Raw genomic sequence first — 26678 nt, 5'->3', positions numbered from 1 at the left:
GCGCGAAGCGCACCTACCCCGGCCGCCGCCGCCGCCGCTCCCGGTGCCGGGCCTGGGCCGCCGCCCCACGTGACCGGCGGAGGGGCGGCCCCGCCGGTCCTTCCGGGCGCGGCTCTTCCGGCGGGCGGACAATGCGGTTCCGAGTCGCGGTGCTGGGCTGCGGTGGCGCCTGTAGGTCCCGGCGGGCCGGCGGGGCGCGGGCGGCGGCCCCGGAGCGCGGCGCGGAGCGGCCCGCGGCTCCCGCTGCCCCCGCGGGCCGCGCTCGGAGGGCGGCCCGGCCCGGCCGGGGGCGCGGCGGGGCGCGGGGCCGCCCGGGGGGCGCGGCGGGCGGCCGGGCCCGGCCCGGCGCCGGGGCGGCGGCTCACGGCGGGTCTCCTCCCCTCTCTAGGTCCGTAGCCGGAGGCAGGAGCGGCCGCGGGTGCCAGCGCGGGGACGCGGCCCGACGCTACAGGTACCTGCTCCTTCCCTCCCGCGGGGCCGGGCCTGGCGCGGACAGCGGCTTCCCCCGCTCTCGCAAAGGGCATTGCGTTTACATTGTTGTGGGATGCTGCGCGGGCTCCCGGCTGAGCTCTGCTGGAACGCTCTTTTCCCGGACCCCGGGAAGCAGATGTGAGGGGCCGGGGCGATCCGCGGTCGGTAAAGGCCGAGGAAGCACGTGCTTCCAGCGGGGAGCCCTGCACGTCCGACGGCAGCTTGCCTTGGTCTGCCCCGCTCCCGGGATACCGTGTTTGGAATTCATTTCACGCTCTTTTCTCTTGGACATCAGTAGTAGTAGAAACTGAATGCGTGCCAAGGCACCACAACTTTTCGATACACAGTTTCTCACGATGTGGCTCTTGTAGTCTGCTGGAGACAGGCTGGAATGGCTGGAATAGCTGTGGTTAACATCACAATGTAACTTTAGCATGGGTGCTTTAACTGCATTCATATTCTGTAAATTTCCAGGGTGGAAAAAACGAGACTCACAACTGGACTTCCCTCATCTTTGTCCAGAGAAAACACAAAAAGAACCAGTTTGATAATGCCTAAAGTTCACTGAAGATGTATCAGGATGATCTGTTACTGTCCTTTATATTTGCCAAAGGCTGTTGCCTCTTACAATTAAATCTTCAGCCCTATAAACAGGGTCAGTCAGGCAGTGCTGAAGGTGGCTGAGAAGCTGGGGTTTGCAGATTCAGCAGAGCCAGTTGTACTGCAGAACGATGCCCCCACCCTGCTTCCAAACTGTCCCTGGCTTTTGAAGTCTTCTGAAATCCTTCCCTAATTTTGGCATGCCATACACTGGAAGATATGCTTGATGGGTTTGATCAATGAGGAGGTCGTGTCTCCAAATGCTGTGTGAGCTGCAAACTGAAAAAAGCCCTGATTATTGACAGATGCTTCCAAAAAAATATTCTTTGAATAGTTGTCTTGTGTGGGCACAATGCCATTCCTGTGTGTACACCCAGCTGACACTTCATGCCCCAAGAGAGCAGTATCTGCTTTTATCTATAAACTTCAAAGCTTCCTTTCGAGCTTTATGTGGTGTTTGTAATAATTGGGAGGTGTAAGTTTTGCATCATTTAGTCTCTTGTTATTTCTTCACTTCCTGCAATCCTAGTGCTTTGGCAGGATTGTGTGAGCAGTGTTTCATCCAGAATCAGTGTAGTCTTATAAATTCTTAAAGCAACCGTTGAAAGACAAAGTAATGGTACTTCATTTATGGAAGATCCACTGTTCTTCATTCCAAGTCCTATCAAAACGAGAACAAACTTCCTAGAGAAGCGGTCTTCCAAAGAGCAAGACTAGACACAAGGTTTACTTTATTTCCCAGGTATTCAAAACAGGGAGCCTAGCAGAGGCCATTGTGAAGACTTTTTTCTGTAATCTCAGAAAAACCCAAAACAACACAAAACAAACTAACTCCTGCAGAAGAACTTGAAAGTCGATCTAATGTGATCAACCCGGTGCTGCAAAACCCAAAGCTTGCTTAAAACACAGTTTCCCTTTACACCCTAACTCTTTAGGATATTGCTTCAGGAGAATTTTTGTCATAGCACCTCTACTTAATATTCAGGCTTCATTACATTAAAAAGAAGGTAAAAGTAATTGTAATGTGAGATGTAAACTTGGATTTGTTCTTACTTGTAATGGACGTCAGTGTATACCTCGAATGAGAAATATAACGGCTGATAAACTCCCACATTATATATTATTACTTGAAATCTTTCTAACCTACTTTTTAGAAAACAAAAAGTACTCATTGTTTGGTTTTGTCTCTGCTGCTTTTCCTTAGGTGTGCAAAAATGTCAGAAAGATCAGATATTCTTCATTTCAAGTTTGACAACTATGGAGATTCAATGTTACAGAAGATGAACAAACTGAGGGAAGAAAACAAGTTTTGTGATGTCGTGGTCCATATAGATGATGTTGAAGTTCACGGGCATAAAATTGTCTTTGCTGCTGGCTCTCCTTTTTTAAGAGATCAGTTCTTGCTGAACGACTCCAGAGATGTAAAAATCTCCATCTTGCAGAGTTCAGAAGTGGGGAGACAGCTGCTTCTCTCCTGCTACAGTGGCACTCTGGAGTTCCCTGAAATGGAACTGGTGAACTACCTGACTGCTGCGAGCTTTCTGCAGATGAGCCACATCGTGGAACGGTGCACTCAGGCCCTGTGGAAGTTCATCAAACCCAAGCAACCGCTGGAGAGCAAAGAGTGCGAACAGCAAAGCGACTCTTCAGAGCTGAAGGAACATCAGGGGGATGATGACTCTCTGCAGCAAGACTCGCCTTGTATTCAGCCTTCAGAAGACAGCATGGACATGGAGGATAGTGATATTCAGATCATCAAGGTGGAGTCCATTGGGGAGGTAACAGAAGTTAGGAATAAGAAGGATCAGAATCAGTTTATTTCTTCTGAACAAACTGCACTGCATTCCTCAGAGCCTCAACACTTTCTTATCAACTCCACTGTTGAGAACAGAGCAAATGAAATAGAGCAAAACCACCTCCACAACTATGCCCTTTCATATGCCGGCAGCGATAACATCATTCTGGCCTCTAAAGATATGTTTGGGCCTAACAACCGAGGGATAGACAAAGGCCTCCAGTGGCACCATCAGTGCCCAAAGTGCACAAGAGTATTTCGGCATCTGGAAAACTATGCTAACCACTTAAAGATGCATAAACTATTTATGTGTCTGCTCTGTGGCAAGACGTTCACTCAGAAGGGCAATCTCCACCGGCACATGAGAGTGCACGCAGGCATCAAACCATTCCAATGTAAGATCTGTGGGAAAACGTTCTCTCAGAAATGTTCCTTACAGGACCACCTCAACCTGCACAGTGGGGACAAGCCCCACAAGTGTAACTACTGTGACATGGTCTTTGCGCATAAGCCTGTTCTGAGGAAACACCTTAAACAGCTGCACGGTAAAAATAGCTTTGACAATGCCAATGAAAGAAACGTGCAAGACATAACAGTGGACTTCGATTCATTCACATGTAGCACTGCTACAGACAGTAAGGTCTGTCAGCAGGCTGATGCCAGCCAGGTACTGGATGCAGGGAAGCTGCCTCAGGCTGTGCTTGGTTTAAGAAACGATAGTACCTGCGTCAATTAAGCAATTAAAACTCGCCCTGTGTAGGGATCGTGACTGAGAGGAGCAAACCGTTGGTTTGGCTATTTCCCTAAACTAGTGGTGTGCCCTGAAAGGCTACAGATGGTTGGATTGCAAAACCTGGCAGGTCTTCAGCCATCGCTCTTAGTCTTACTTGATATTTTCTGTGAATAGCAATCCTTCAGGTTTCTGTCTGTCTCTACTGTGGATTAAGGGGTTAATTGTTTCATTTCTCTCTGATTAGGAGACTCAAGACTAACACCTTTTGAAAGACTGTTGCTGTGGGCTGCAAGTAAACCATCTGCTGTGCAGTTAGAGGCTTCTCTGTGTCTGGGCAGATGGAGGAAAGCAAAGAGGACAAGTGTGTGAGATAACCCGATATTTTTTTCAAAAAGCACTGGATAACTGAAAACACTCCATATACTCAAATTTAAACTTACCTCTTAAAATTACCTTTCTCTGATCTTACCCCTAGACTCCTGCAGTTGAAATGAAGTATTTTTGTGTCACTTTTTTGCCCTTTCTAAACCTATTTCAAGAAACTTCTGCTGCCAATCAATGCTCTCTTAAAAACTCTCAGGGTTTTTAACCTCAACATGCATTATGAAAAGATGAAACCCTAAATGATTTGGCAGGGTTAGCTGATCATTGCATAGAGCTGTTCAAACTGAGGATAAATTGCAGCTCTGGAATGTGAGAGGCTGGTCCTGGAGCGCAAATGTGACCTGTTCTTACGCTGACATACCTGGGATTTTTAAAGGGCACTTACCAGTGCATGTACTGAGACAAGCTAAACACTTCAAAGCTAAAAGTTATCCTCCATCTTCTGTAAGTTTTGCATCACAAACCACAACAGCTGTTGGGTTTAGAGCAAAGCTGGAGTGGAGAAATACTGCTTTTTGCTTTTTGACACTGTGAAAAGATTCTTTTTAAAGCTGCAATGTGTAACAACTCCATGATTTTTTTTTTTTTTTTTCCCCCCTTAGTTCTTGTGTGTCTCTCCTTGATGTCTAATAAGGGCCACATGTCACTTAACTTTAAACAAAAATACCTGCTATAAGAACTTAACGTAAAGTTTTTTGATTTCTTGAACTTTTTTTAAGTGACCGTTAGTGTTTTACAGATCCTAGGATGAGATATAGGTAGCACAATTTCTATAGGTTAATATATCAGCTATTGACTGTACTCAGCAATACCTCTTGTATACCGCCTTAAACATCAAATGTAGCGGGAATGGCATGTTAATTTGGATTCTGGGATTATACCATACTGCTTCTCAAAAGTGCTGTGGAATTATCCGCATCCCAGTCAGGCTGAAAGAAGCTTAATTTATCTGAGGCACACCATTCCCAGTAGAACAGCACTGTTAGTACTGAAGTGTAGCACAGACTAATAATCAAATGGCTGATCCTCCGCAGAGAACTGCTGTTTGTGTTTGGAATAAGGATTTCTTCCAGTGCAGCTCCTTTCCACAAGGTTTGCCGTGAGGCTGAGATTATGCTTCCTACCTAAACGTAGTACGTGGTGTGTTTGAATGAGGGGTGGGGATGAAAGGCTGCTATTGTATGGTTAAAAATGTTAAACAGGTATGACCAAAGGTGTGTTAGAGCAAAAAGTGTTGTGTATGTCATTATCAAAAATTGGTCTTGCTCTTCGGTTTTGTGTGTGTAGAAGTCAGGATTTCCTTACGCAGACATTACACTGATGGACGTTAAAACATGTTAATGTTGCAGACCGTTTTCAGATATCCACATACTTTGAAGTAGAAAAAAAAGGTGATTCTATGAATCAGTTTTTGCAATTGAGTTCTTGAACTACTGCACTTGACTGTTACACGAACTCTTATATGGACAGCTATGAAGTAAGCAAAGGAAATTACATCAGGGCATTCATCTTTCAAGTTGTAGCAAATATGTTTAGGCCTAAAGTCTAACTATTTGAAACTTTTAAAATTATTGTTCAGGTTGCTGGGGTAGAAGATAGGTTTGCATGGGAAAAACTGTTTTTCCTCTTGAAGCCACCCACTTTCAGAGTTGTTTTGAACTAAATTTCACTGTGACAGTTGCATCTGACACCTGCATTCTGTCTTCAGGCAAAATCTTCTGTATTGTTCAAACATTTTGATAATGTATTATTCACTAAATGGAAATAAGTTATACTGCTATGTCAAAATGAAGATAGACGTGGAGAACAAGAGCTTGCAGAGCCAGATCAACGTGTTGTAAGGTACTAGTGAACAATCCAAGGCAATATGAATATGGACACAAAAAAGAAAATGGTCTTCTGCCACAGAAAGGAATAAAACTGCACAAATGCTAGAAAACATGGCAGCAAAATGGACAGTATTGAAAGTCTTGTCTATCTGGAAAGTTTTGGTTTTTGTGAAATTATGAAGCTGACATGTTACTGTAAGGAGAATACAGCTTGTTGAAGTTGCTGTGGATGACTTGAAGCTGATATGAAGAGACAAGGGGTTTCCTAAGAAACAAAAGAAATAATTTGGCCAAGATGCATGGGTGTTCAGTCCACCCTGTGTTGTGGTGATCTGGACGTCTGAGAAGGTCAAGACTGCTGGGCTGCTCAGTTAAAGGCTGCTGTGATCATTTAGCAAGAGCACAGCATAAACAAATAGGAAAAAGCAGAAATGCAGAAGACTTTCTTCACTGAAAATGGACACATCTGTTGGATGAAAAGTGACTTTTACTAATGTCTGCTTTTAGCCTGGCAAAAGGGTGCAGACCAAAAGATTTATGCAGGAGATGGCTGCGTGACTCCAGAAACACTGGAGCTCTGAGGGCAACATGCCGATGCAAAATGCACTGGTGGTAGAGTTCATCTAGAATTTGCCCCTATGTGGAAAAACAAGTGAAGAGCACAGAAGAGGTAATAGAAAAGCAAAATCTGGCTAATGCTGCTTCTCTGAATTACAGATTAAAATGGAGTGAGAATTATGATAAATGGAATATGCAGAGGCAGCTCAGTTATAGAATAAGGTGAATTTAATTGTCCATGTATGTAAAATGTTGTCTTCATTGCAATGTCCCGAGTAGTGAAAGATTAGATCCGTTGGTTGTTGCTACTGATGCTGCATATTCAGATGAGGACTATGGCAGTTATCATAATCTGTGTGTTACTGTGTAGAATACCATTTGCTGGTAAGTGGATAGTCTCACGACTTAATGTGCTGTACAACTTCCTGCATATCCTAAAAATAACTGAAGTCTATTACAAAAGTATTTTAATAACTCCTCAGTATATTAGGAATTTTTTTTTTAAGTTGGCATTTTATTTATTTATATTATATAGAAGAAGGAATTTTTAGAATTTAGGTTTGCCAGAGGTTTGGGCTCACCACTTCTCTGAGTGATGGTAGCTTGTGTAGCATGTGTTCCTGCAGCACATGCTGCAACTGCACAGCCTTCTGCATAGATCAGGGATGAGTCTTTCCTTAATTTATTTTTCTTTTAGAAGACATGTTTTGCAAGTTAGTAACTGATTAATTTGAAGTGTCAGTCTTTCTCTCCCCTAGCTTTTTGGCAAAACTTAGCTGCCGCTGAACTTTTGTTGAAATAACAGAAATTGTGTGGGGCTGATTATGGTTTTGAAGTCACTGGGAGGAGGAGTACAAGTGAGGAGGGAGAATCAAAATGTGATACAAACTGAAACTGTTGAGAGAACTCTAAAGTCACGTTAAATGTTAATTTTTATAAACAAAGAGGGGGACATAGTGGTGCCTCCCGACTTGGTAAGGGGCGAGAAGGAAGGACAGAACGCCTTTCCTTTGAGATTGTATAATCGATGGACTGAGCATTAGCTACCTCTTCACTGACTGGGCAAAAGTCTTACACTACGTGTGATAACCAAAGCAGGCGGGTCGGCGGCTGCCGGGCGATGTCCCGTGGCCGTGAAGAAGCCAGCAGCTCGTCCCGGCGGCGTTCGGGACGGCGGTTCGCCGTTCCCCCGGCGCGTCCCGGCTGATGGCGAGGAGGAGCCCCGGTAGTCGCTCCCCGGGATGCCTTACGGGGTCGGACACGTCGCTACCTCTACCGAACGGTGGGCGAGGCGCGCCCCGGTGCCGGTGCGGTTTCCCCCAGCGGCAGCCGCTGTAGCAGTGCCAAGTCTTCTAATAAACGTGCTGCTAACTCTGTCTGCCGCCGCCTCTCATTTCCAGCGCGGTCACGGCGCACCGGGGGCGGGCGGGCGGAAGGGGCGGGCGGGGAAGCTGTTCCGGGGCGCTGCGGCAGCGGCGGCGGAGCGGCGCGGGCTGCGGGAGCGGCCGCGGAGCGGGCGGAGCGGGATCGCGGCCGGCGGTAGGCGGCCCGGGAGCCCCGGGACAGCGGGTCCTGCCGGAGGCGGGGTGGGCTGCGCCCGGCGAGACGCTCCGGAGGTGCCCGCGGGCCCCGCCATGGCGGCGGACTCGGAGGTGCTGCACTTCCAGTTCGAGCAGCAGGGCGATGCCGTGCTGCAAAAGATGAACCTCCTGCGGCAGCAGAACCTCTTCTGCGACGTGTCCATCTACATCAACGACACCGAGTTCCAGGGGCACAAGGTGATCTTCGCCGCCTGCTCCACCTTCATGCGGGATCAGTTCCTGCTCAACCAGTCCAGGCAGGTGCGGATCACCATCCTGCAGAGCGCCGAGGTGGGCAGGAAGCTGCTGCTGTCCTGCTACACGGGCGCGCTGGAGGTCAAGAAGAAGGAGCTGCTCAAGTACCTGACGGCCGCGAGTTACCTGCAGATGGTTCACATCGTGGAGAAGTGCACCGAGGCTTTGTCCAAGTACTTGGAGATCGACGCTTCCATGGAGAGCAGTACCCAGGCTGCTGAGGGGTGCCACTCCTCGGATGCTGAACTAAGGAGCGGGGATGAGGTTTTAGATAAAGATTGTGAAGTAATCGAGATCTCTGAAGACAGCCCAGAGAACGAAGAATACCCCGTGAAACAGGAGGATGAGGATGGCGATGGGGATGGCCCGCACCCTGCACCACAGAGCTTGGTGTCAGAAAGGAAGGACACAAAATCCCCAGAAATATCAACAGTGGAAATTGGGTATAAGGATGATGAAATCTGTATCTTTAGAATGGATTCCATGAATGTGGCGAACGTAGAAAATGATCATTTTTCTCAGCCTTGCACTTCCTCTAAAACAAATTTATATTTCCCAGAAACCCAGCACTCCTTGATAAACTCTACAGTTGAAAGCAGGAATACAGAAATGTCAGGAAATCACTTTCAGGCTTTTGTTGGTGATAATCAAGAAGGAACTTCTAGTGGGGGGAATGGGTTCCAGAACCTGGAGGATTCTGGCAGCTCATGGCGGCACCAGTGTCCAAAGTGTCCGAGGGGCTTTCTGCACCTCGAGAACTATCTCAGACATCTGAAAATGCACAAACTCTTCCTGTGCTTGCAATGTGGCAAAACGTTTACGCAAAAAAAGAATCTCAACAGGCACATCCGGGGGCACATGGGGATCCGGCCCTTCCAGTGCATGGTGTGCTTGAAGACCTTCACGGCCAAGAGCACGCTCCAGGATCACCTCAACATCCACAGTGGGGACAGACCCTACAAGTGTCACTGCTGCGACATGGACTTTAAACACAAGTCTGCTCTTAAAAAACACTTGACTTCTGTTCATGGAAGGAGCAGCAGTGAAAAGCCAAACCTGAACACTATTACAAAAGTTAAAATAGACTATGATTGATAGCTGGGCAATTGTGGAGTCAGACTCCACAAAAATCTCCTGGCTAGTGAAATTCGACATGCAATTCCAGTTCCAGATCCCCATTTAAGAGAGAGAAGTATAAACAGGTGGCTGGTGATCCAAGACAGGCCTTGGAGTAGGAAACCTGCCTGCTCTGTTAAGGCTGCTATTGCTGTCAGTGAAAAAAGGTGTTTCCTAGTTGAAAGTAAACTTCAAAATATGGGAAATTATTTCATGCTTCTTTTCTATTATACTGAGTATATCCTAGTCCCCCAATGATGTTTTATATTTCTTGTTTCAAGGGCAGGCACTGCTGACTTTCAGACTATTACTGATACTGCAATAAGCTGAAGCCTGAACTGTGGTGTTGGTGACAGCAGCTGAGGGAAGGGGGTGTTTGTATTTATTCAGCATCCAGTTCCCATCCAGTTCCTGGATCATTCGTGGTGAAATCATCTCCTTCGTTGCCCAAACTTTGCTAGATCTTCCAGGAAGAAGGTGTGTTTTCATATTCAAGTCTGTGACATTTAAGGACACACAACAAACAAAAACTAATCAAGGAACCTTTCAATTTGTGTCTCGCAAACAGAAAATTTGTAAAAGAGAAAGAAACGAACAGTATTGCCTTGCAGTTTATTTGTAACTGGACAGTCCCGTGAAAAGGACTTGCTTTTACTTTTATCAAGTTCTGAATTTTTATAAAATTCTTTCTTCTAATAGTGGGATTTTTTTCTGTCATACCAATGTTTTGCACCTGTATTTGATAAGTTTAGTCCTGTTTGTTGCATCATAACATCTGCCTTCATTTTTTTTACAAATCTTAGCTATGTGCACTTGTGTGAAGTTTAGCTGTGTGCTGTTGGGTAATCACAGTTTCAATGCTAATTTTGAAAACCAGGCATTTCTGTCTGACTAGCAATGGCTTAGACATAGAGGTCTCATACCCTGATTCTGTGACACGGTAACACAGTAATGATGTGTGTTTGCAGAATTGTGTTCGTGCTTTGTTAAAGGTCCCTTTAGTTTCATCATGAGCATCGCGCGCCCTGAGATGCAGTCTGTGTCTTTGGCTGGTACCTGTTTCTTCCACTTAATGTAATATGAATAAAGAGTTATTTCAGTTGTTAATATGAGATAATGGTACTTACAACTAGCAAAAAGCAGTAGTTCTTACTCCTTTCTGTATCGCGCTTTTCTTCGAGTTTCAGAAGTGCTGTTCCAAGTTCTTACTCTGAGTCCAGGAGTCTGGCCCAAATGCTTCAGAATCTGGCTGGCTCTAAAATCTGAGACAATAGTTTTTAATGTCAGTTCACTTTCCTTCCCCGTGTCTGTGAATGCACGAACCTGTTTGGGGTTTTATTGATCAGCTACGTGAGGGGTTGGGGTATGTACAATGTCTACCACGTTCCTGTTACTACTTGTTACAGGCAAGGTCAGGTGTATGCTTGGGTATTTCCCTCATGAGCACTTACTTCCCTGTGTGCCAAAGGGGAAACACACTGATCTTTTGAAGTGTGTCTTCTGTGGGAACAGGTTCCAAGTTATTTCGGTCGTGCATGTAAACATGAGAGGGAGTTGTGTTGTGTGACGGGCCACCAGCATGTTCTGTTCAGTGGTTGCAGTGTCTCAGTAAGCTCTGTGGACAAACCCTGGTCTTGTGCACGTTCACTTTAGAGGAGCTTACTCTCCCCTGTCTGTACATGTAACCATGCCCTGTCATAACACAATAAATGAAATGCAAACAAGGCGTTGTGTCAGAAATACACCTCGTTTTTTCTGATCGCAGTTAATAATGCTATGCATACCTTAACAGTTATTATTTTGGCTTGCTGTGTTGAGTAAACAAGATGTAGTAAACAAAACACGGTGTTCCAGTGGCGGTCATTTAGTAACGCGTTCTTCTGTCCTTCAGAGGAGTCTGTCTGACCCACTTGTGCCATGAATTCTTCCCCCTGAGGAGTCACAGCTCTGCACCGCCGTGACCTTGGCTGTGTTGTAGGCTGTGTTATCTGCGTGAGCGGAGAAGCAGCTGCAGCTGCCGGGCGCTGCTCCGGGGGCTGCCGTGCTGGGGCAGCAGCGCTCCCCACACCTCACGGGGCCCCGCCGGCCTGAGGCGGCTCGGGGACAGCCGGCGTGGGCCAGAGAGCGCCTCCGATCCCCTCTTCCTCCTCAGCGCCAGCAGCAATTAAGTAATCAATTGCGATTTAGAACGACAATTAATAATCGACACTAGCGGCGAAAGTTACCGATTACATTTTAAAAGGACAATAAGTAGTGGAGGCCAGAGGCGGACGTTGCGCACCGAGGAAGCGCTGAGGCGGCTGTGCCCGAGGCGCGCCACCAGGGGGCGCTGGCGGCGGCGGCCGCCGCTCCGTCCCGCCGTCTCGCTGACCCCGCTGGGCTCGGCCCTGGCGGCGGGCGCATCTGCCCCGCCGTCTCTATGGTAACCGCCTCCCTCCGCGCCGTCACGCGCGGCGGGCGGCGCGCGGCTCTCGCGAGAGCGGCGTGGCGGGGCGTGGCGGCGGGGCCGCTGTCAGCGCGATGAGGCGGCGCCGCCGGGGCTCCCGCCGCTGCCTCCGCCGGGCCGCGCGCCCGCCCCATGGCGCGTGAGGCCGGCACCGCCCGACCGCGCTCCGGCCGCCGCCCCCGCCCGGCAGGTACGGACCGCACCGCACCGCCCCGCACGGGCCGCGCCGAGCGGGGCGGGGGCGGCCGCCGCGGGGGACGCGCTGACCCGCCGGGCCCCCCCCCCCCCACCTCCGCCCCCCCCATCACGCAGCCCGGTCCTTCCGCTGCCTCCCGGCGCTGCGGGAGCCGGGCGGGGGCGGCGGCGGGCTGAGCCCGTCCGGTGCGGCCCGTCGGGGACCGCAGCGGTGTCGGCGCCCGGCGGGCCCCGCCAGGCCGCGGGGCCGGCCCGGGGACCCGGGCAGCCATTTGGTGGCGGCTCCGAAATGACGGCGGGAGCAGGGCCGGGCAGCGGGAACGGGAAGCCAGGCCCGGGCCCAGGAGCGGGAGCCGGGCCCGGAACGGGAGCAGGGCCCGGGCCTGGTGCGGGAGCGGGGCCGGGCTCGGGTGCGGCTGACAGCGGCCTGCGGACGGGGCGAAGCTGCGGGGGCACTCGCGGGGCCGCCCGGCGTTCCGGGCACCGGCCAACGCAGGCAGGAGCTCCGGTCCCCTCCCTGGCAGCCCCCTGGGGAGCCGCAGCACCGGGCAGTCCGCGCTGAGGTGCACCGGAGCCATGGATATTGCCAGGCTGGAATACTCATGGAGCTGTGCGTTAGGGTAATGGTGGAGGAGAGTCGTGGTGGGAGATGTGCCCCAGGACTGCACCCACCGTGTCATGTTTCAAGTGTCTTAAACACAAAAACACAAAACAACGAAGCAGGAAAAGCGTGTCCCGGTTCTGCTGATGCTCGAGGTGCACGGAGGGTTTCCAGTTAAGTGTAAGAGTCAGCACAAAGCACAGAAGGGCAGCAGAGTGGTGGGAGAGTGATGAGTGTTCAGTTCATGCAGGGTTCAGAGGAGAATAGCATGGATCTGTAACGAGAGAAAATAATGACAAAGTTTAGGCGGGCTACCAGTAGATTTTCTGATCTAGGCCTGTTTAATTGCCATGCCAACTTAGAATTTTGTTTGGGTTTAATTGTAGTTCCTGTAGCTTCTCTTGTGGTTGTTCTCTCATGGCCATTATAGCTACATCATAATAATAAAACTAAAATTAAAAACAGTCCTTTGGATTACAAGGGTGTAAATTTGCAGTTGTGGCAGAAGAGATCTAATTTTAAATGAGAAGCAACCAGTACAGCCGTAAATCTTCAGAATCAAAATACTATTCTTTGACCTTTGGTCTTTTCTAAATATCTGTGGAAATACTAGAAATTTAAACTTCTGTTGCTGGTATAAATATTATTCCATGAAACACTGACATCTTAATTTCTGTAGTGAATCATTTTCCCAAGACTTTCACCTTTTTTATGAAGTTTTGTTTCTGCATTGTAAGCAAAGCTTTCCCCAAGATGTTTTTATTAACTTGTGTTTTTATTAACTTGTATTTCTGTCTTGTTTGAGGTTGTGGCCATTTCTCTCAAAAATACTAAATTCTATCAAATTTTAGTGTCAGTGCTTTAGGTATCCCAAAGTGAAGTCCTGATCTTGAGTGGTGATCTCATTTATTTAAGGCTTTGTTGCTTTAAAATAGATAAAATATTTACAATAAGCAGATGGTAATAGCTGATAGTATTTGTTAGGAGTATGTTGCATTTCATTTGGTGATATTTTATATATCTTTGATGGGATGAATGTTCAGGGAATCTCTCTTTGCTGACTGGACAGCCCTAAGGAAAGGAAAAAATTATTTGTCCGCGGGCATCTCAAGTCATTCTGTACAACCTTTAAAAAAGTTTTCCAGCGCCTGTGAGCCCTATGTTTTCTTGCCTACATCTCAGAATAGACTTGGTATTTCAATAAAATGGTTTAAAATACAGAAGTTCTCATCTAAAAAAATATAATTTAAACATGGAGGTCATGTAAAAAAAAAAGCTTGGAGAACTAAACCATACGTGAGAGTCCTTATTCACAGCAAATATTACTGAGAAGTTAGGAGTTCTACACTGTATCTCTTCTTGGAGTAACTGTGTCCAAGTAGATCTGCTTAGAGAGAGTTCAACTGATTTGGGTGGCAAAAAAAAAATTTCATTTTTTTGCCCTTCAGTTAGTCCTGAAAAGTCAATACTGTTACAGAAGCTGAGTTGGTATCAGGCTGGTGGCAAGGACAGGCTCTCCTTTCAGGGACACCTAGGAAACGCAAGGAAAAACCCACAGTGGCATTACATAAGTATTTAGGAAACTTTTAATATCTACTAACATGATTTACGGTAGCAAGGACTGAGCAGGTGAGAACTGCTGAGGGTACACTGACTCTGGAGTTGGTTTGGGGGCAGTTAATCCCAAATTGAGTGAACACTGGCAGTCACTGAGCAACCATGAGCATAAATTTATATCGTACCCTTGTTGATAGGAGTTACTCTTCAGCCACATGTTTTAAGGAGGCAGAGGGGATTAAAGCTTTGATTTTTTTTTTAACCAGTTAACAAGAGAATCCTGTAGGCATTTCAGCAAAACGTAGTCTGGGTACGTGTAAACGTTCAGATCTATATTTAGGGCACGAGGAAATGGAGTGAAGCTATCAGGGAAGTTCAGGTTGGACACTGGTAAAAAGCTCTTCCCCCAGAGGGCGGCCAGGCTCTGGAACAGGCTCCCCAGGGAAGTGGTTGTGGCACCAAGTCTGCCAGAGCTCCAGGAACGTGTGGATGATGCTCCTGGACACGAGCTGTAGTGTCAGGTCCTCCTGCAAGAAGCAGAGCTGGACGTGTGTCCCTTTCCACCAGAATTTCTATTGGTGACTTTCCTGGAGCTTGAATTGGGCTGCAGATACTCACGAGCATTAATGTTCAGTGAAAGAATTGCATTGAAATACTATATTTAATGGTCATTAGAGACTTTACATAGAAAATTTTCACATCATGTAAAGAGATTTGCATGTGACAGATACTACGGAGTGTAGGCATAGAAAAGGCACCTCAGTAAAGAGGATTTATTTCAATTTCAAGCCATCATAGCTGAATGATGCAAAGCTGTTGTGGGGAGGGTCCTTCCCCAAGCCTTTAATGGAGCCAGTTTTTTAGATGTGTGGATGATGGCTGTTAAAGAGAGCCCTTCCAGCAAATATATTAATACTGATAATTGTATTATGTGATATGTAAGTTTTTGACCCAGTCAGAATGCTTTCAGGAGCTACATAACTTAGGAAGGAAAGCTGGGAAAAGCTGCCTCCTTGTAGTGCAAACCAACCATTCATCTGCATAAATGAACAATTTTAATGGAGATTGCTTTAAAAAAAGAAAAGAAAATTCCATGATCTCTGGAGTCAGCATTAAGAGCAAGTCAATATTAAGGACTCTTTAATTTAGTGATTCAAAATCAATAGAATTCTAAGATTTAGGCTTAAATCCACAGTAGGATTGTAATTGAAGCTCAGATGTGAAAATGCCATATAATTTCACACGTTTTCCAAGTGTTTCCTTCATCTGTGGAGAAGACTTCCCTTTGTTCAGCACTGACAGAATTATTCCATGCCTCATTCTCACCCAAGCTCTGCTTATTTGTCTTTGCTCAGGCCCACAAGGGACCTGATGGAGGCAGCCTGAGCCGGGCAGAGCTGATGCTGGGGGGAACGAGTTAAGCCATCAACCCTTTCTGTGATAAGGGGTGAAACTTGCCTGTCTGCATTTTGGCAAATGCCCTGACTGAGCAGTGTGGGAGAGGAGCAGTCTGACAGAACAGTATGATCACCTAAGCTTGGTTTCTTCAGGAAATCAGAATTGAATTCTGTTTATCATGTCCAGAGGTTATTGAGTAAGCATAATGATTTAGATTAGTTAGCTAAAAGTTAATATAAAATTGTAAAGGACATCTAAATCTTACAACTTAGATCATTTGTAAGTGGTACAGCTGTTTGAGGAAGATCTTGAGGTTTCACTTATCTCCCCTTACACCCCACATTCCAATTTTATCAGATATTCTGGTCTAAAATGAGAAAATCAGTCCGTTATCATTGTTACTCTGATCCATTGCAGCCATGACTGCAATAGGAAAATACTACTGTTTTAAAAACACATTACTCAGCTGTACTGGTTTTTATTATTACATAATTTCTGAACTTAGGCTTGTACGATTTTCAGTTTGTCATCTGAAGTATCGCTTCTGGTAGTAATGCCACAAAACTAATTGTAACTTCACTATGTAATGATTTGTTAAGTAGTAACTGCCATGAATTTGCAGACTGCTTCCTTGTATGTCTGGCCAGTTTCTGTATCAGCCATTTCTTTGTTTTTTTGGGTTTTTTTTTGTTGTTGTTGTTGTTGTTTTGTTTTTTTTTTTTTTTCAGGGTGCTTCTATTTTGACAGGGAAGAGGAGCCCTGTGTAGTGTAGAGAAATCTGCCAGAATGAACAGATAGGCCAAGGGTAGTTGTTCTAATGGAGTGTGCTGCCTGTTAAAAACAGAATCCAAAGGATTTCTAGTTTACCTTCCTTGTTTTTTTTTTTTTTTTTTGCTCTCCTCCTTGTGTTTGCTCAGTTTAGAGTGCTGGAGCAATTTGTTCTTCAAGAGGACATCCCTGAAATACATTGTTTCTGACAAGGAGCAAGAATCTGTTAAACATTTGGCTTATGCTTTTTGTAGGAGTTGACATGGTAATTAGGAGATGTGAGATTGTTTTCCTACACACTGGGGTGTTAGAGTGGCAGGAGAGCTGGCAGGCTCAATAAAGTATGGAGATTCCTCCCTCTATGGCTGCTTGAAGTTTTGGGAGTCGAGAGCTTTTCCCAGCTGTTTGCTGGCTTAATTAGATTTTTTTCCTGTCAAGAAATCTGAAGGTCAACACATGCTTAGTAGAATCTGTCATTTGGGATGATTAAACACCCAGAGATAGATTTTTTAAAACCGGTGCTGCACACTTGAAGAATCTGTTGTGTTCATTTCTATGCTGGTCAGGAAAACAACTATATTTTTTAAAAGCTCAAACAGAGAGGTAGTTTCTTGCAAGGCTCTGAAGCACCTGTGGAAACCAAACGTGGGTATTGTCTCAGAGCAGAGATCCCTGCATCTGAGATAATTAATGAGCAGTGTGGACACAGGGACTGTTTATTATGAGCTCGTTAGTGACATACTAGCAATTGAGCTTTCTGTGTACCAGCCTCTTAAACTTTTCCCGGTGTGAGTCATGACAGTCACACACTTCCCAGAGAGTTTGGTGCTGTTACCTGTGTCTTGCAGTCAAGTGAAAAAGCACCACTATCAGCCCTAGGTCAGCAGTAACGTTGGTGTTGGTGTTTTAATATTTCTGGTAGTGCTGCAGAAAGCTGTAAGGGAAGTGTTTACAGACAGGCTCTGCAGTTCTGTGCATGTCTTTCTTGTCTGACTGTTTCAGAAGGGAAGCAGATGTGCTAAAGGAAATGGTGGGATTTTTAGCAGAGGAATCAAAAATCTTTCTAGGCCTGTTGGCTCAGTGTTTGGCTTCATTCTTATTTATTTTGCTTTTAAATTTTCTTGGTTAAAAGACACATGCAGCAATAGCATGTTAAAGATGACTTGGTGTGTTCATCCCTGCTAGAGCTTTGCCTGTGCTTTCATAGAAGCCAGAGGAAAATCTGATTTGTCCAATACATGGGAATTTTCTGGCTTACGTTGGAAGTGTAACATCAGCAGTTTGGTTTTGAGAGGTTCAGATTCCAGTTTGGTGTGTTTTACTATGGGAATTCATTTGAGGCAAAAATTGCTGCATAATATTGAAAAGCTCGCTGAGATAAGGACATCTTGTACAAGTATCCTGTTACTTAAAGGGCACTGAATGTTCATAGTACTAAATAGGATTTCTCAACAGATGGTCATAATTAACATAAAATACATCCACAGATAAGAGTCTATTTGGTCTTCTAGTAATTCTTTCAATGGTCTGGTACTTTAGAATTAATTAAGCCATAGCACAGCCAACAATGGAACTGCAGTAAGGAGTTTCTGAATTTGAACACAGAGGGGAGATCTCATGTTCCTCGGAGCAATTGCCTTTTTTCTCTCATCAGAGTAAAAAAATAGGATTCTAAAGATGTAATTAAAATATTTGTGTATTTGCATTTGTAACAATCTTGTTCATAGCCTTGAAGTGACCCAACTGGTCTGTAGGTTGCCTAGAGAGCAAACACGGTGGCGCAGCACAGCCCAGGGTGGGGCTACTCCCTGTGGGGTGGAGCTCTGAATGTAAATGGTGATGATGGAAGCTTGGATGAGAACGGTTTTGATGAACTTCTTAGGCCTGGTACCTTTTTCAGGAATGTGACTTATATAAGATACATCAACAATCTCCATAAAGCCGTATTTTCTTTGAAATACACTTATGTAAACAATTTGTTTGGTACTACTGCACGGAGTGAGACATATCAAGAGATGAGGAAGCCATCTGAAGTTATTGCTTGCTTCATCATAGATTTTGGCCTATATACCTGGGTTTTACATACATCAAAGATTTTCTTGCTGAGAGTTCATGGACGTAGTTATATGTAAGGTAGAAACATGAAAAGCAAAATTGCACACAGCAATCTCTGCCCTTGACTGCTCCAGTTCTTACAAGAAAAGGCAGAAGTAACACGAAAATCATAAAACTAAAAACTGGTCTTGCTCTTTTAGTGTTTTCTTATGGCTCTTGATATTTGTTAGTTGATTTGTGTTTTACAGAAAGAGAAAATGTGTTTTTAAAAAAGTAAAGCTCAGCTTGGTTTGGTGTCTGATTAAATCTGAATAAGATCTGCAGCAGGAAGGCGTTGTTTTACTTAATTTGAAATGAAAATAACATTCTAAACCAGACCCCTCCCCCCCAAGAAAAATTAATGCCATTTATTGTGAATGAGTTAAACTTAGGGTAGTCTGCATTAATTTAGTTCATGAGCCTTTTTTGGTACAGTTGTTAAACTAACCCAGAGTTGAGGTTTTTGAGTATGTCAGCATAAAGATTTGGTTTTGTTCTTGGTAATATTGAAATTGGTCTGTTTTTTTAATTAAAAGTTATTCTAAATTGCCAGAAAGCATGTTTTAAATACTCTGTTATTCACTTACAGCTGCCAAAACATAGTACAGTGAAATAATGGTCTGCTAGCCTGCTAAACAAGTGTCCAGCTTCCACAATGCCTGTGCAGGCAGCTCAGTGGACAGAATTTCTGTCCTGCCCAATCTGCTACAATGAGTTTGATGAGAATGTGCACAAACCCATCAGCTTAGGTTGCTCTCACACCGTGTGCAAGACCTGCCTGAACAAGCTCCATCGCAAGGCATGTCCTTTTGACCAGACTGCCATCAACACAGACATCGATGTGCTTCCTGTGAACTTTGCACTCCTCCAGCTGGTTGGAGCCCAGGTAGGATTGAAGCAGCTCTTTGTTTGCCACTTGGTGTTGTTGCCTTCTCCGTGCCAGTTGCAATATGTGTGCTGCTCTTTCTTCCTCATTTTAGCCCAAATAAATTGTAAGGCTTAACTTTGGACTCTCTAGGAGTCTATACATACTCTAAAAGCAACTTCACCATTTAGGGCCATCTTCTCATAAAATAAAATGTTCTAATTGTAACCTGAATTCTGATTTTAAAAGGCTCTTGAACTGTGACTGGAGAAGAATTCCCATTGGGAAGCAGACAATTATCTTTCCCAATTGTCAGTAGAATGCGTGAACCTGCAGACTGCACTTGTTCATCTTAGGCTTGTGAGAAATCTCATTCCTAAACGTCACATGTTTGGAAGTGGCTGTTTAACCAAGTTCCAGAAGTGTGTGTGTATAATTTTTTTTTTTAAATGTGCTTGATGATGGCTTTTCAGTTGCGTTTGCAGACACTGGCTAATCAGGCCAGGAATGTTCCCTGCGCTGTCTCGTAGCAGTGGCAAAACAGTGATTATATAATCAGTACTGCACTTTATGGAGACTAAATAAGTCTTACGCTGATTCATGTGCTTTTTCATGTTACTCTCTCTCTAACACCTTCGTGAGGCAGTAAGAAGATGTTGTTTACTTTGCTTTTTAATGTCCCATCATGTGCCTTGACACAGCTATTGGTAATGACATTATGTGGTTTTGTTTCTCAAGTTCACGTGATCCTTTCATTTTTTTTGTGTCAGATCATTGGTGTGATCTTACAACATTTATTTTCATGGTCTCCTAAGTTCTTGCAATGTATTCTAACAATTTGTTATGACTAACACTCCCTCTGTTTTCCTTATCTGACCTTGTTACTCTGCTTCAAGTTTTTTTCCACTAAGTTTCCTGCTTCTTCTCTTGGAAGATTTTAGTATGCCCAAATGATGCTTAAATAATTTTTAAACTTTGCTGTATTATAGTCTTGCTAGTTTGTTTTGTCCTGTAGCTTTTTTGTAGTAAATCATACTGATCTGGTATGCTGATCACCTTCTCAGATCTAGTGTTCTTCATCTTTTAGACAGTTGGTTATTGTTTTCTACCCTACTTCTGTTTTTAAGGTGTTGAGTAATAACAAAATCAATCTTTCATCATGCTAATCCTCATCTTGGGCCCTTTTTGTCATTCCTTGAGCCATGTACATGCCCTGGGTGGGTCCTGTGTCGCCCTGCTCTCAGAGCAGTGCACATCTGCAGTGTTATGTAATTAATGGTGATGTGGGTACCATCAGAGAGGTCAGCCAGGTGTATGTAATTCTGCTCCCCCTTCCTCCCCCTTGCATTTTTTTAGGTACCTGATCATCAGACAGTAAAGTTGAGTAATGTAGGAGAGAACAAACATTATGAAGTAGCAAAGAAATGTGTTGAGGATTTGGCACTCTACTTAAAGCCATTAAGTGGAGGAAAAGGTGAGTCTCTGCTGAACAGTGGAATTTTGATGTAGCTTGCTTTTCAGAGCATTGTGTTTTCAGCACTGATTGTAAATGTCAGTGAGATAATACTCTCATTTTTCTAATAAAATTGCCTTGTGTCTTTAAAAGCTTATTCACACTTGTGACACTTGTTTGTGGTTTTTTTATTTTAAGTTTACAAAATACTCTATTTAATAATACTGCCTTGGGGCTAACTTTGTACTGAAACTGAACTTTCCCCAAAGGATGGCTTTGATGTCAGTTTAAGATTTTAATTAAAGTTCTTTTTGATAAAGAATTACACAGAGTTGCCTAAGAGAAGGGAAGGTACCTGTGACTGGTATCCAAGTCCTAGAGAAAGGCATATACTGTTAGACATTTTTTTTGTCTCACTCAGATGAATTTGATGAGAAGCACTGCTTTGCCTTTTCTCCCTTTCTCTGAAGGTGTTGCAAGCTTGAATCAGAGTGCACTGAGCCGTCCCATGCAGAGGAAGCTTGTGACACTGGTGAATTGTCAGCTGGTGGAGGAGGAGGGTCGGGTCAGAGCCATGAGGGCAGCTCGGTCGCTGGGAGAGAGAACTGTCACAGAGCTCATCCTGCAGCACCAAAATCCTCAGCAGCTTTCTGCCAATCTTTGGGCTGCTGTCAGGGCACGAGGGTGCCAGTTTCTAGGACCAGGTAAGGGACCTGTGCATCTGCAACAGAATATGTTTAGCTGTACCTTTTCTTTACAAAAATGTTTTGAAATTTCTTCTGTTCAGTTGAAGATGTTCTGCCAGAAAGAAAGGAGAAGGGGGGAAAAAATAGTAAAATCTTTGGGCATAAAGTTTTTAGTTGTTTCCCCTGCTAGTCCATTAAATCTTCTTTGAAATTGGGGGGGAGTATTTCAAAAATCCTGGGAAAGAGGAGTCAATAAGCACACGCTGTGCACAGTTTGTAATGGAGTGTAGCAGGCCAGCTGTACTGCTGCCTGTTACTGGAATTGAATAGCTGTCAATACAATCAGCCTAACCTGAGCTGCAGCATACTTTTGAAATTTATAATGATTTATATCTCTGATAGAAAACAAATCCATAGTTAAAAAGACAGCTAAAGCAAACAGGAACAAGGAAATTCTCTTTACAAAAGAAGTTATCCTGTCTTGATTCCTGTACCTGTTGTTAGCATTCCAGTATTGTTCCCATATTTTTTTTATAGTTTTATGGTGTGGCATTGAAGAGGTGTCCAAAAGAACAATGGCTACAAGATTGCACATTGGAGAAAAGTATAAAAACTGCACTACTGATGTGTTTATTACTGGAAGTTGGTCTTAGCTCTGAGTTTGCTGTGCTTAGAGTGGTTCTAAATATTACTTCTAAACTTTCTAAACTAGCAACTTTCTTTAAAAGCCTTTTTTTTTTTTTTTTTTTTTTGTAAAATAAAAAGCAATAGGGAATTACATTCAAGATGATTTAGATGTTCTTGCTTACCTGTTCAAATATAGTAGTCTTGCTGTTTTCTGGAGTATATTTAACTTTCGTTTTTATGTGTTAAAGCTATGCAAGAGGAGGCACTGAAACTTGTATTACTTGCACTGGAAGATGGATCTGCACTCTCAAGAAAAGTTCTGGTACTTTTTGTTGTGCAAAGATTGGAACCAAGATTTCCTCAGGCCTCTAAAACAAGCATTGGTCATGTTGTGCAGCTACTGTATAGAGCATCATGCTTTAAGGTAAAACGCCACTATTGTGGTTTGTGCTGTGCAGCTGTTTTTTATGATGAACATGGAGATTTTTGGTTAAAGAAGGAATATTGAACTATTGCTATTTATTAGGTCACTAAAAGGGATGAAGATTCTTCTCTGATGCAGCTTAAAGAAGAGTTCCGGAGTTACGAGGCTTTGCGGAGAGAGCACGATGCCCAAATTGTTCACATTGCCATGGAAGCAGGACTTAGAATTTCACCAGAACAATGGTCTTCCCTTCTTTATGGAGACCTGGCACATAAATCACACATGCAATCCATTATTGACAAGGTTTGTTACAGGGATGATTTTAGTATCTTTGTAGGATTAGTTTTAACTATTAAATGTTACAAGAAAAATCAAAGAACTCCATGAATTAACTTTTTGTTCATAGTCCTATCAAATATTAATTAAAACTAGATTGAATTTTTTTTCCCTGATGTAGCATATTCATCATATGAAGTACTTTAATTAACTTTTTGGTGTCTTATGATGAAGCTTCATAGGGCAGATTCTGAGTTGAGAAATAAAGTTTCTCTCCACTGATCCTCTCTATATGCAATCTGAAGACACTATATATTGCATTTAGGAACCAATGTCATGAATAGCTTTTTTAAGGTTAGTAATTGACAGCTGTAAGATGCAACACACTAATGCTCTCTTTATTTTCAGCTTCAATCTCCAGAATCTTTTGCTAAGAGCGTACAAGAATTGACAATTGTCTTGCAGCGCACGGGGGATCCTGCAAACTTAAACAGGCTGAGGCCTCATTTAGAGCTCCTGGCAAACATAGATCCAAATCCAGGTGTGCAAATTAAGCTTTTTAAACTTTTCTTGGTATTCTTCATATCTAGCAAAATAAATTATTAAGATGGTAACTTCCATTCCTAGTTTTGAAATTCCCATTAATAAGCATAATAAACAGGGCTCTCTGAGTTCGGTCCTAGTACTTGGTGTTGTAAAGTAGTACAAGATGTGCCTCTAATTTTTGATACTGGAATAACTGACAGAGTGACAACCCTTCTTTTCATCATTTTAGATGCAGCATCTCCAACATGGGAGCAGCTGGAAAATGCAATGGTGGCTGTAAAGACTGTGGTCCATGGGCTGGTGGATTTCATTCAGAATTACAGTAGAAAAGGGCATGAAACTCCACAGGTAACCAGACTTGATCATTACATTATTTCTTAATGTACATTTACTGGGAGATGCGACTTAGAAGAATTGCTGTTGATTTGGAATATTTATGGCCTTTCCTGTTGGATAATTGATGATACTGTTACTTACTGCATTCAGATTTTGAGAACCTAACGTTTGTGAATATGGAATGCAGCAGAACTGGCCGTAGAGAAATCCATACAAGGACAACTTAGCCCCTCAACAAGGAATGTCCTTGTTTTTCTGATTAAAAATGCAAAATACAAAAGCATGCCATGGATGTATTTTCTGTATTTTAAGCCTACTTTTATATGAGTGTCTCATAGATGGTAAGAGGAATGTCTTGTGTTCTTTGTTTGTAGCCACAACCAAATAGCAAATACAAAACAAGTATGTGCCGAGACCTTCGACAGCAAGGGGGGTGTCCAAGAGGAACAAACTGTACATTTGCTCATTCTCAGGAAGAGCTTGAAAAGTGAGTGTGGGAGACTTTTTCCTTATTCTTTTTTTTTTTCCACCTTTTAATTTAAATCCAAGCAATCTACTGAGATTTTTTAAAACATTCTCTTCCGTACATTCATTCATTTGGAGTGACTCTTGACATGACAATTCTTTATATGAAATTGAAGAGTCAGCAGAGCAATGTTTGCAGACTAATTCCAGTTTTATTTTTCATTTTAACCCATATGAGGTAAAATTTCCTTTCCAGCTCAGTGTCTTTCAAGGATTGGTTATATTACCTACAAGAGAGAATGTTAATTACATTTTATTTGATGAAGGAGTGAACTGAGTTATTGAACAATATGCAGCTCTGCATTCTTGAAGTTGTTTTCACCCAAATGGATTTTCAAAGAACTGCAGAATGGCTTTTAAAAGAGGAGACGTGACTTTGGGTTCCAATTGTTAAAAATAAGTTTGTAATTTTTTGGTGTCATGTTCCATGTCAATCCCTTCTTTTTGCTAGCTTTGCAAATCCATTAAAAGCACTTTTTATACCATCTTGTCTTTTGCATGTTTGTTCGTAGATACCGCTTGAGGAACAAAAAAATCAGTGCAACAGTGAGAACATTCCCCCTTCTAAACAAAGTTGGCGTAAACAGCACCGTCTCAACCACCACAGGAAACGTCATCTCTGTCATAGGAAGCCCTGAGGCAACGGGCAAGATGGTGCCAAGTACTAATGGAATAGCTAATCTTGAAACTGGGGTTCCCCAGCTGATCCCTCGCTGTGCAGACACCTCCCTGAGAGCTCTGGACAACACCAAGAAGGGAGGGAAGACTGGAGCCAATGGCCAGAACACTTCTGGGTCCCCCACAGAATCACTTCCTGAAAAGTAGGTGACTTTTTTACATCAAGACAATGTAACAGAACATTCTGCTTTTAGATTATCTAAAATAATCAATGGAGTCTGTGGCCAGCAGATACTGAAGTGTGGTCTTGGCTTGCAGTAATTGCTGATGCTCAATGGCTGCAGAGCTGTGTAAGGTCTTGCATTGTTTTAGCTCATGTGCAATGTGCTGTAGTGCATTGTTTTAGCTCATGTGCAATGTAGACAAAATGGTAAATCTCTCCCTTTATCTCTTACTTGGTTGTTCTCAGCCTGGGATCTTAATTACTCTTGGGTTTTTACATAAAAATAATAATTATGGCATACAAATAAATTATATACATATTGCATACTATTGGGTTATTACATACAAGTATGTTATTACATGCAATAAATTTTATTCAGACTTTGACATTTCCTAAAACCAAGAAGAATGCACAGAGTGTGCACTTCCTTGAAACCTTCTAGCTTTGGGATTGTCATTTAAAACTTTTTAGGTAATTCTGCAGAATTACCCGAATTTCCACATTACGTGGGAGTGTACATGAAGAGGTGACTGACTGAAATAAGTGAAGATCTGCTAAATGATTTCTTGCTAATCCTTTTCAGTAAAATCGGTTCTCCACCCAAGACTCCTGTAAGCCAGGCAGCAGCTACCTCAGCTGGTCCTCCTAATATTGGAACAGAAGTTAATTCTGTGCCTCCAAAATCCAGCCCGTTTGTTCCCAGAGTACCTGTCTACCCTCCACATTCTGATAATGTTCAATATTTCCAAGATCCCAGGACTCAGCTGTCATATGAAGTTCCACAGTACCCACAGACAGGTGAGTGATATCAGCACTGATTTAAAAATAGCTCTGAACTTTTCTCTGGAAAAGGAACTTTTATGTCTGTTTTATCGATGTCTATTTTATTTTCTTTTTATTAAATATCAGCTGAATGTTCTCTTAATGTAATACTAATCTTGTTAATTGCTGGGTATGTGAGGGACTTGGAGTTTGCTCCCAATGTTGGTAGTTCTTGCCTTTGTGTGCTGTATGTTATATAGCTTATACTTCAGCCTCCAGAAGAACTTGAACCTCAAGGTGTTTCATGTACTTCTTCCTTTGGTAGCATTTAATTGTTTTTATTTAGGCTTGCTCTTGCCATGGCCTATCCATGAGGGTATCCATGGGCAGCATTCAGAGGCATAGCACACTTCTGCTGGGAGGCTTACACGTCTTTGTGCTTGCTCTAATGTTTTCTAAAGGTTCCAGTTATCTTTTTAGGTTGCACTGTGTATGTTTATATTCAGAGTGACAATTGTGGTTTACAGCACTGAGTCATTCACAAGCTCCCAAAAGGTAGAGATGTTCAGGCAATCCTCTCCAAAGAAAGAGCAATAAATCAAGTGTGAAATGGTTATTTGTAGATTTTTTATTTATTACCAATATAGATTTTTATTTTAGAGAGAACTATTTTAAATTCCTGTATAAAGAATTGCTGAAGATTCTGTTTTCAGTTACATAGTTACACCACAGTACATAGGAGCAATATTTTCCAAACTGGGTCCAGTTGGTGAAGGGCTAGCACTGTATCTGCAAATATGTTGTCATACATGAAAAACATTTAGTAGGGTCAGTAAGAGGTTTGTAAAGTGTGACTCCTCATTCTCTAAAGGTACTTATCAATGCTGTTTACAGTTTTAGAATGTGTATAATTCTGGGTCATTTGTGGCTGCATTAAATACACTTTTTTCCAATTTT

General features: G+C 43.6%; 4 protein-coding genes and 1 non-coding gene across 8 annotated transcripts in view; 4 read left to right on the top strand and 1 right to left on the bottom strand.

The window, feature by feature from the left end:
- RABGAP1 (RAB GTPase activating protein 1) overlaps positions 1–162 on the bottom strand; it is a 61445-nt gene extending 61283 nt beyond the window's left edge. Inside the window, exon 1 of one of the 2 annotated variants that reach the window (XM_021543671.3) lies at positions 18–162. The gene's annotated coding sequence lies outside the window, so the exon portion shown is untranslated. The remainder of the gene's footprint in view (positions 1–17) is intronic. The other variant, XM_021543672.3, reaches the window with a different exon arrangement.
- On the top strand, positions 99–6845 carry ZBTB26 (zinc finger and BTB domain containing 26). 2 transcript variants are annotated; one of them, XM_021543670.3, is made up of 3 exons: positions 99–171; positions 389–451; positions 2276–6845. In XM_021543670.3, exon 3 carries the CDS (start codon positions 2286–2288, stop codon positions 3600–3602), a length of 1317 nt encoding a protein of 438 aa, XP_021399345.1. In that variant the 5' UTR covers positions 99–171; positions 389–451; positions 2276–2285; the 3' UTR covers positions 3603–6845. The 2 variants fall into 2 exon arrangements, with proteins under 2 accessions (XP_021399345.1, XP_085412492.1); XM_085556366.1 differs by having other exon boundaries at positions 132–451.
- A 972-nt stretch (positions 6846–7817) lies between these two features.
- Positions 7818–11045, top strand: ZBTB6 (zinc finger and BTB domain containing 6). The gene has a single exon (XM_021543805.3). It carries the CDS (start codon positions 8005–8007, stop codon positions 9298–9300), a length of 1296 nt encoding a protein of 431 aa, XP_021399480.2. The 5' UTR covers positions 7818–8004; the 3' UTR covers positions 9301–11045.
- A 776-nt stretch (positions 11046–11821) lies between these two features.
- Positions 11822–26678, top strand: part of RC3H2 (ring finger and CCCH-type domains 2) — a 29925-nt gene continuing 15068 nt past the window's right edge. The window contains exons 1-11 of one of the 2 annotated variants that reach the window (XM_021543667.4): positions 11822–11957; positions 18970–19266; positions 20602–20719; positions 21169–21402; positions 22260–22435; positions 22538–22738; positions 23120–23252; positions 23487–23605; positions 23968–24080; positions 24631–24939; positions 25543–25757. In XM_021543667.4, the coding sequence (XP_021399342.1) occupies positions 19036–19266; positions 20602–20719; positions 21169–21402; positions 22260–22435; positions 22538–22738; positions 23120–23252; positions 23487–23605; positions 23968–24080; positions 24631–24939; positions 25543–25757 (1849 nt within the window). In that variant the 5' untranslated portion in view covers positions 11822–11957; positions 18970–19035. Of the gene's footprint in view, positions 11958–12395; positions 19267–20601; positions 20720–21168; positions 21403–22259; positions 22436–22537; positions 22739–23119; positions 23253–23486; positions 23606–23967; positions 24081–24630; positions 24940–25542; positions 25758–26678 lie in introns of those variants that run through there. The other variant, XM_085556334.1, reaches the window with a different exon arrangement.
- Positions 22917–23030, top strand: LOC116184244 (small nucleolar RNA SNORD90). Its single transcript, XR_004149003.3, has one exon. It is a non-coding gene; the product is annotated as a small nucleolar RNA SNORD90 (small nucleolar RNA).

Source organism: Lonchura striata, chromosome 17, assembly GCF_050655825.1.
Source record: "Lonchura striata isolate lonStrDom1 chromosome 17, ASM5065582v1, whole genome shotgun sequence".
Taxonomy (NCBI): Eukaryota; Metazoa; Chordata; class Aves; order Passeriformes; family Estrildidae; genus Lonchura; species Lonchura striata.
Note: the sequence above shows the minus strand (reverse complement) of the source record. Positions and strands in the feature narration are given on the sequence as shown.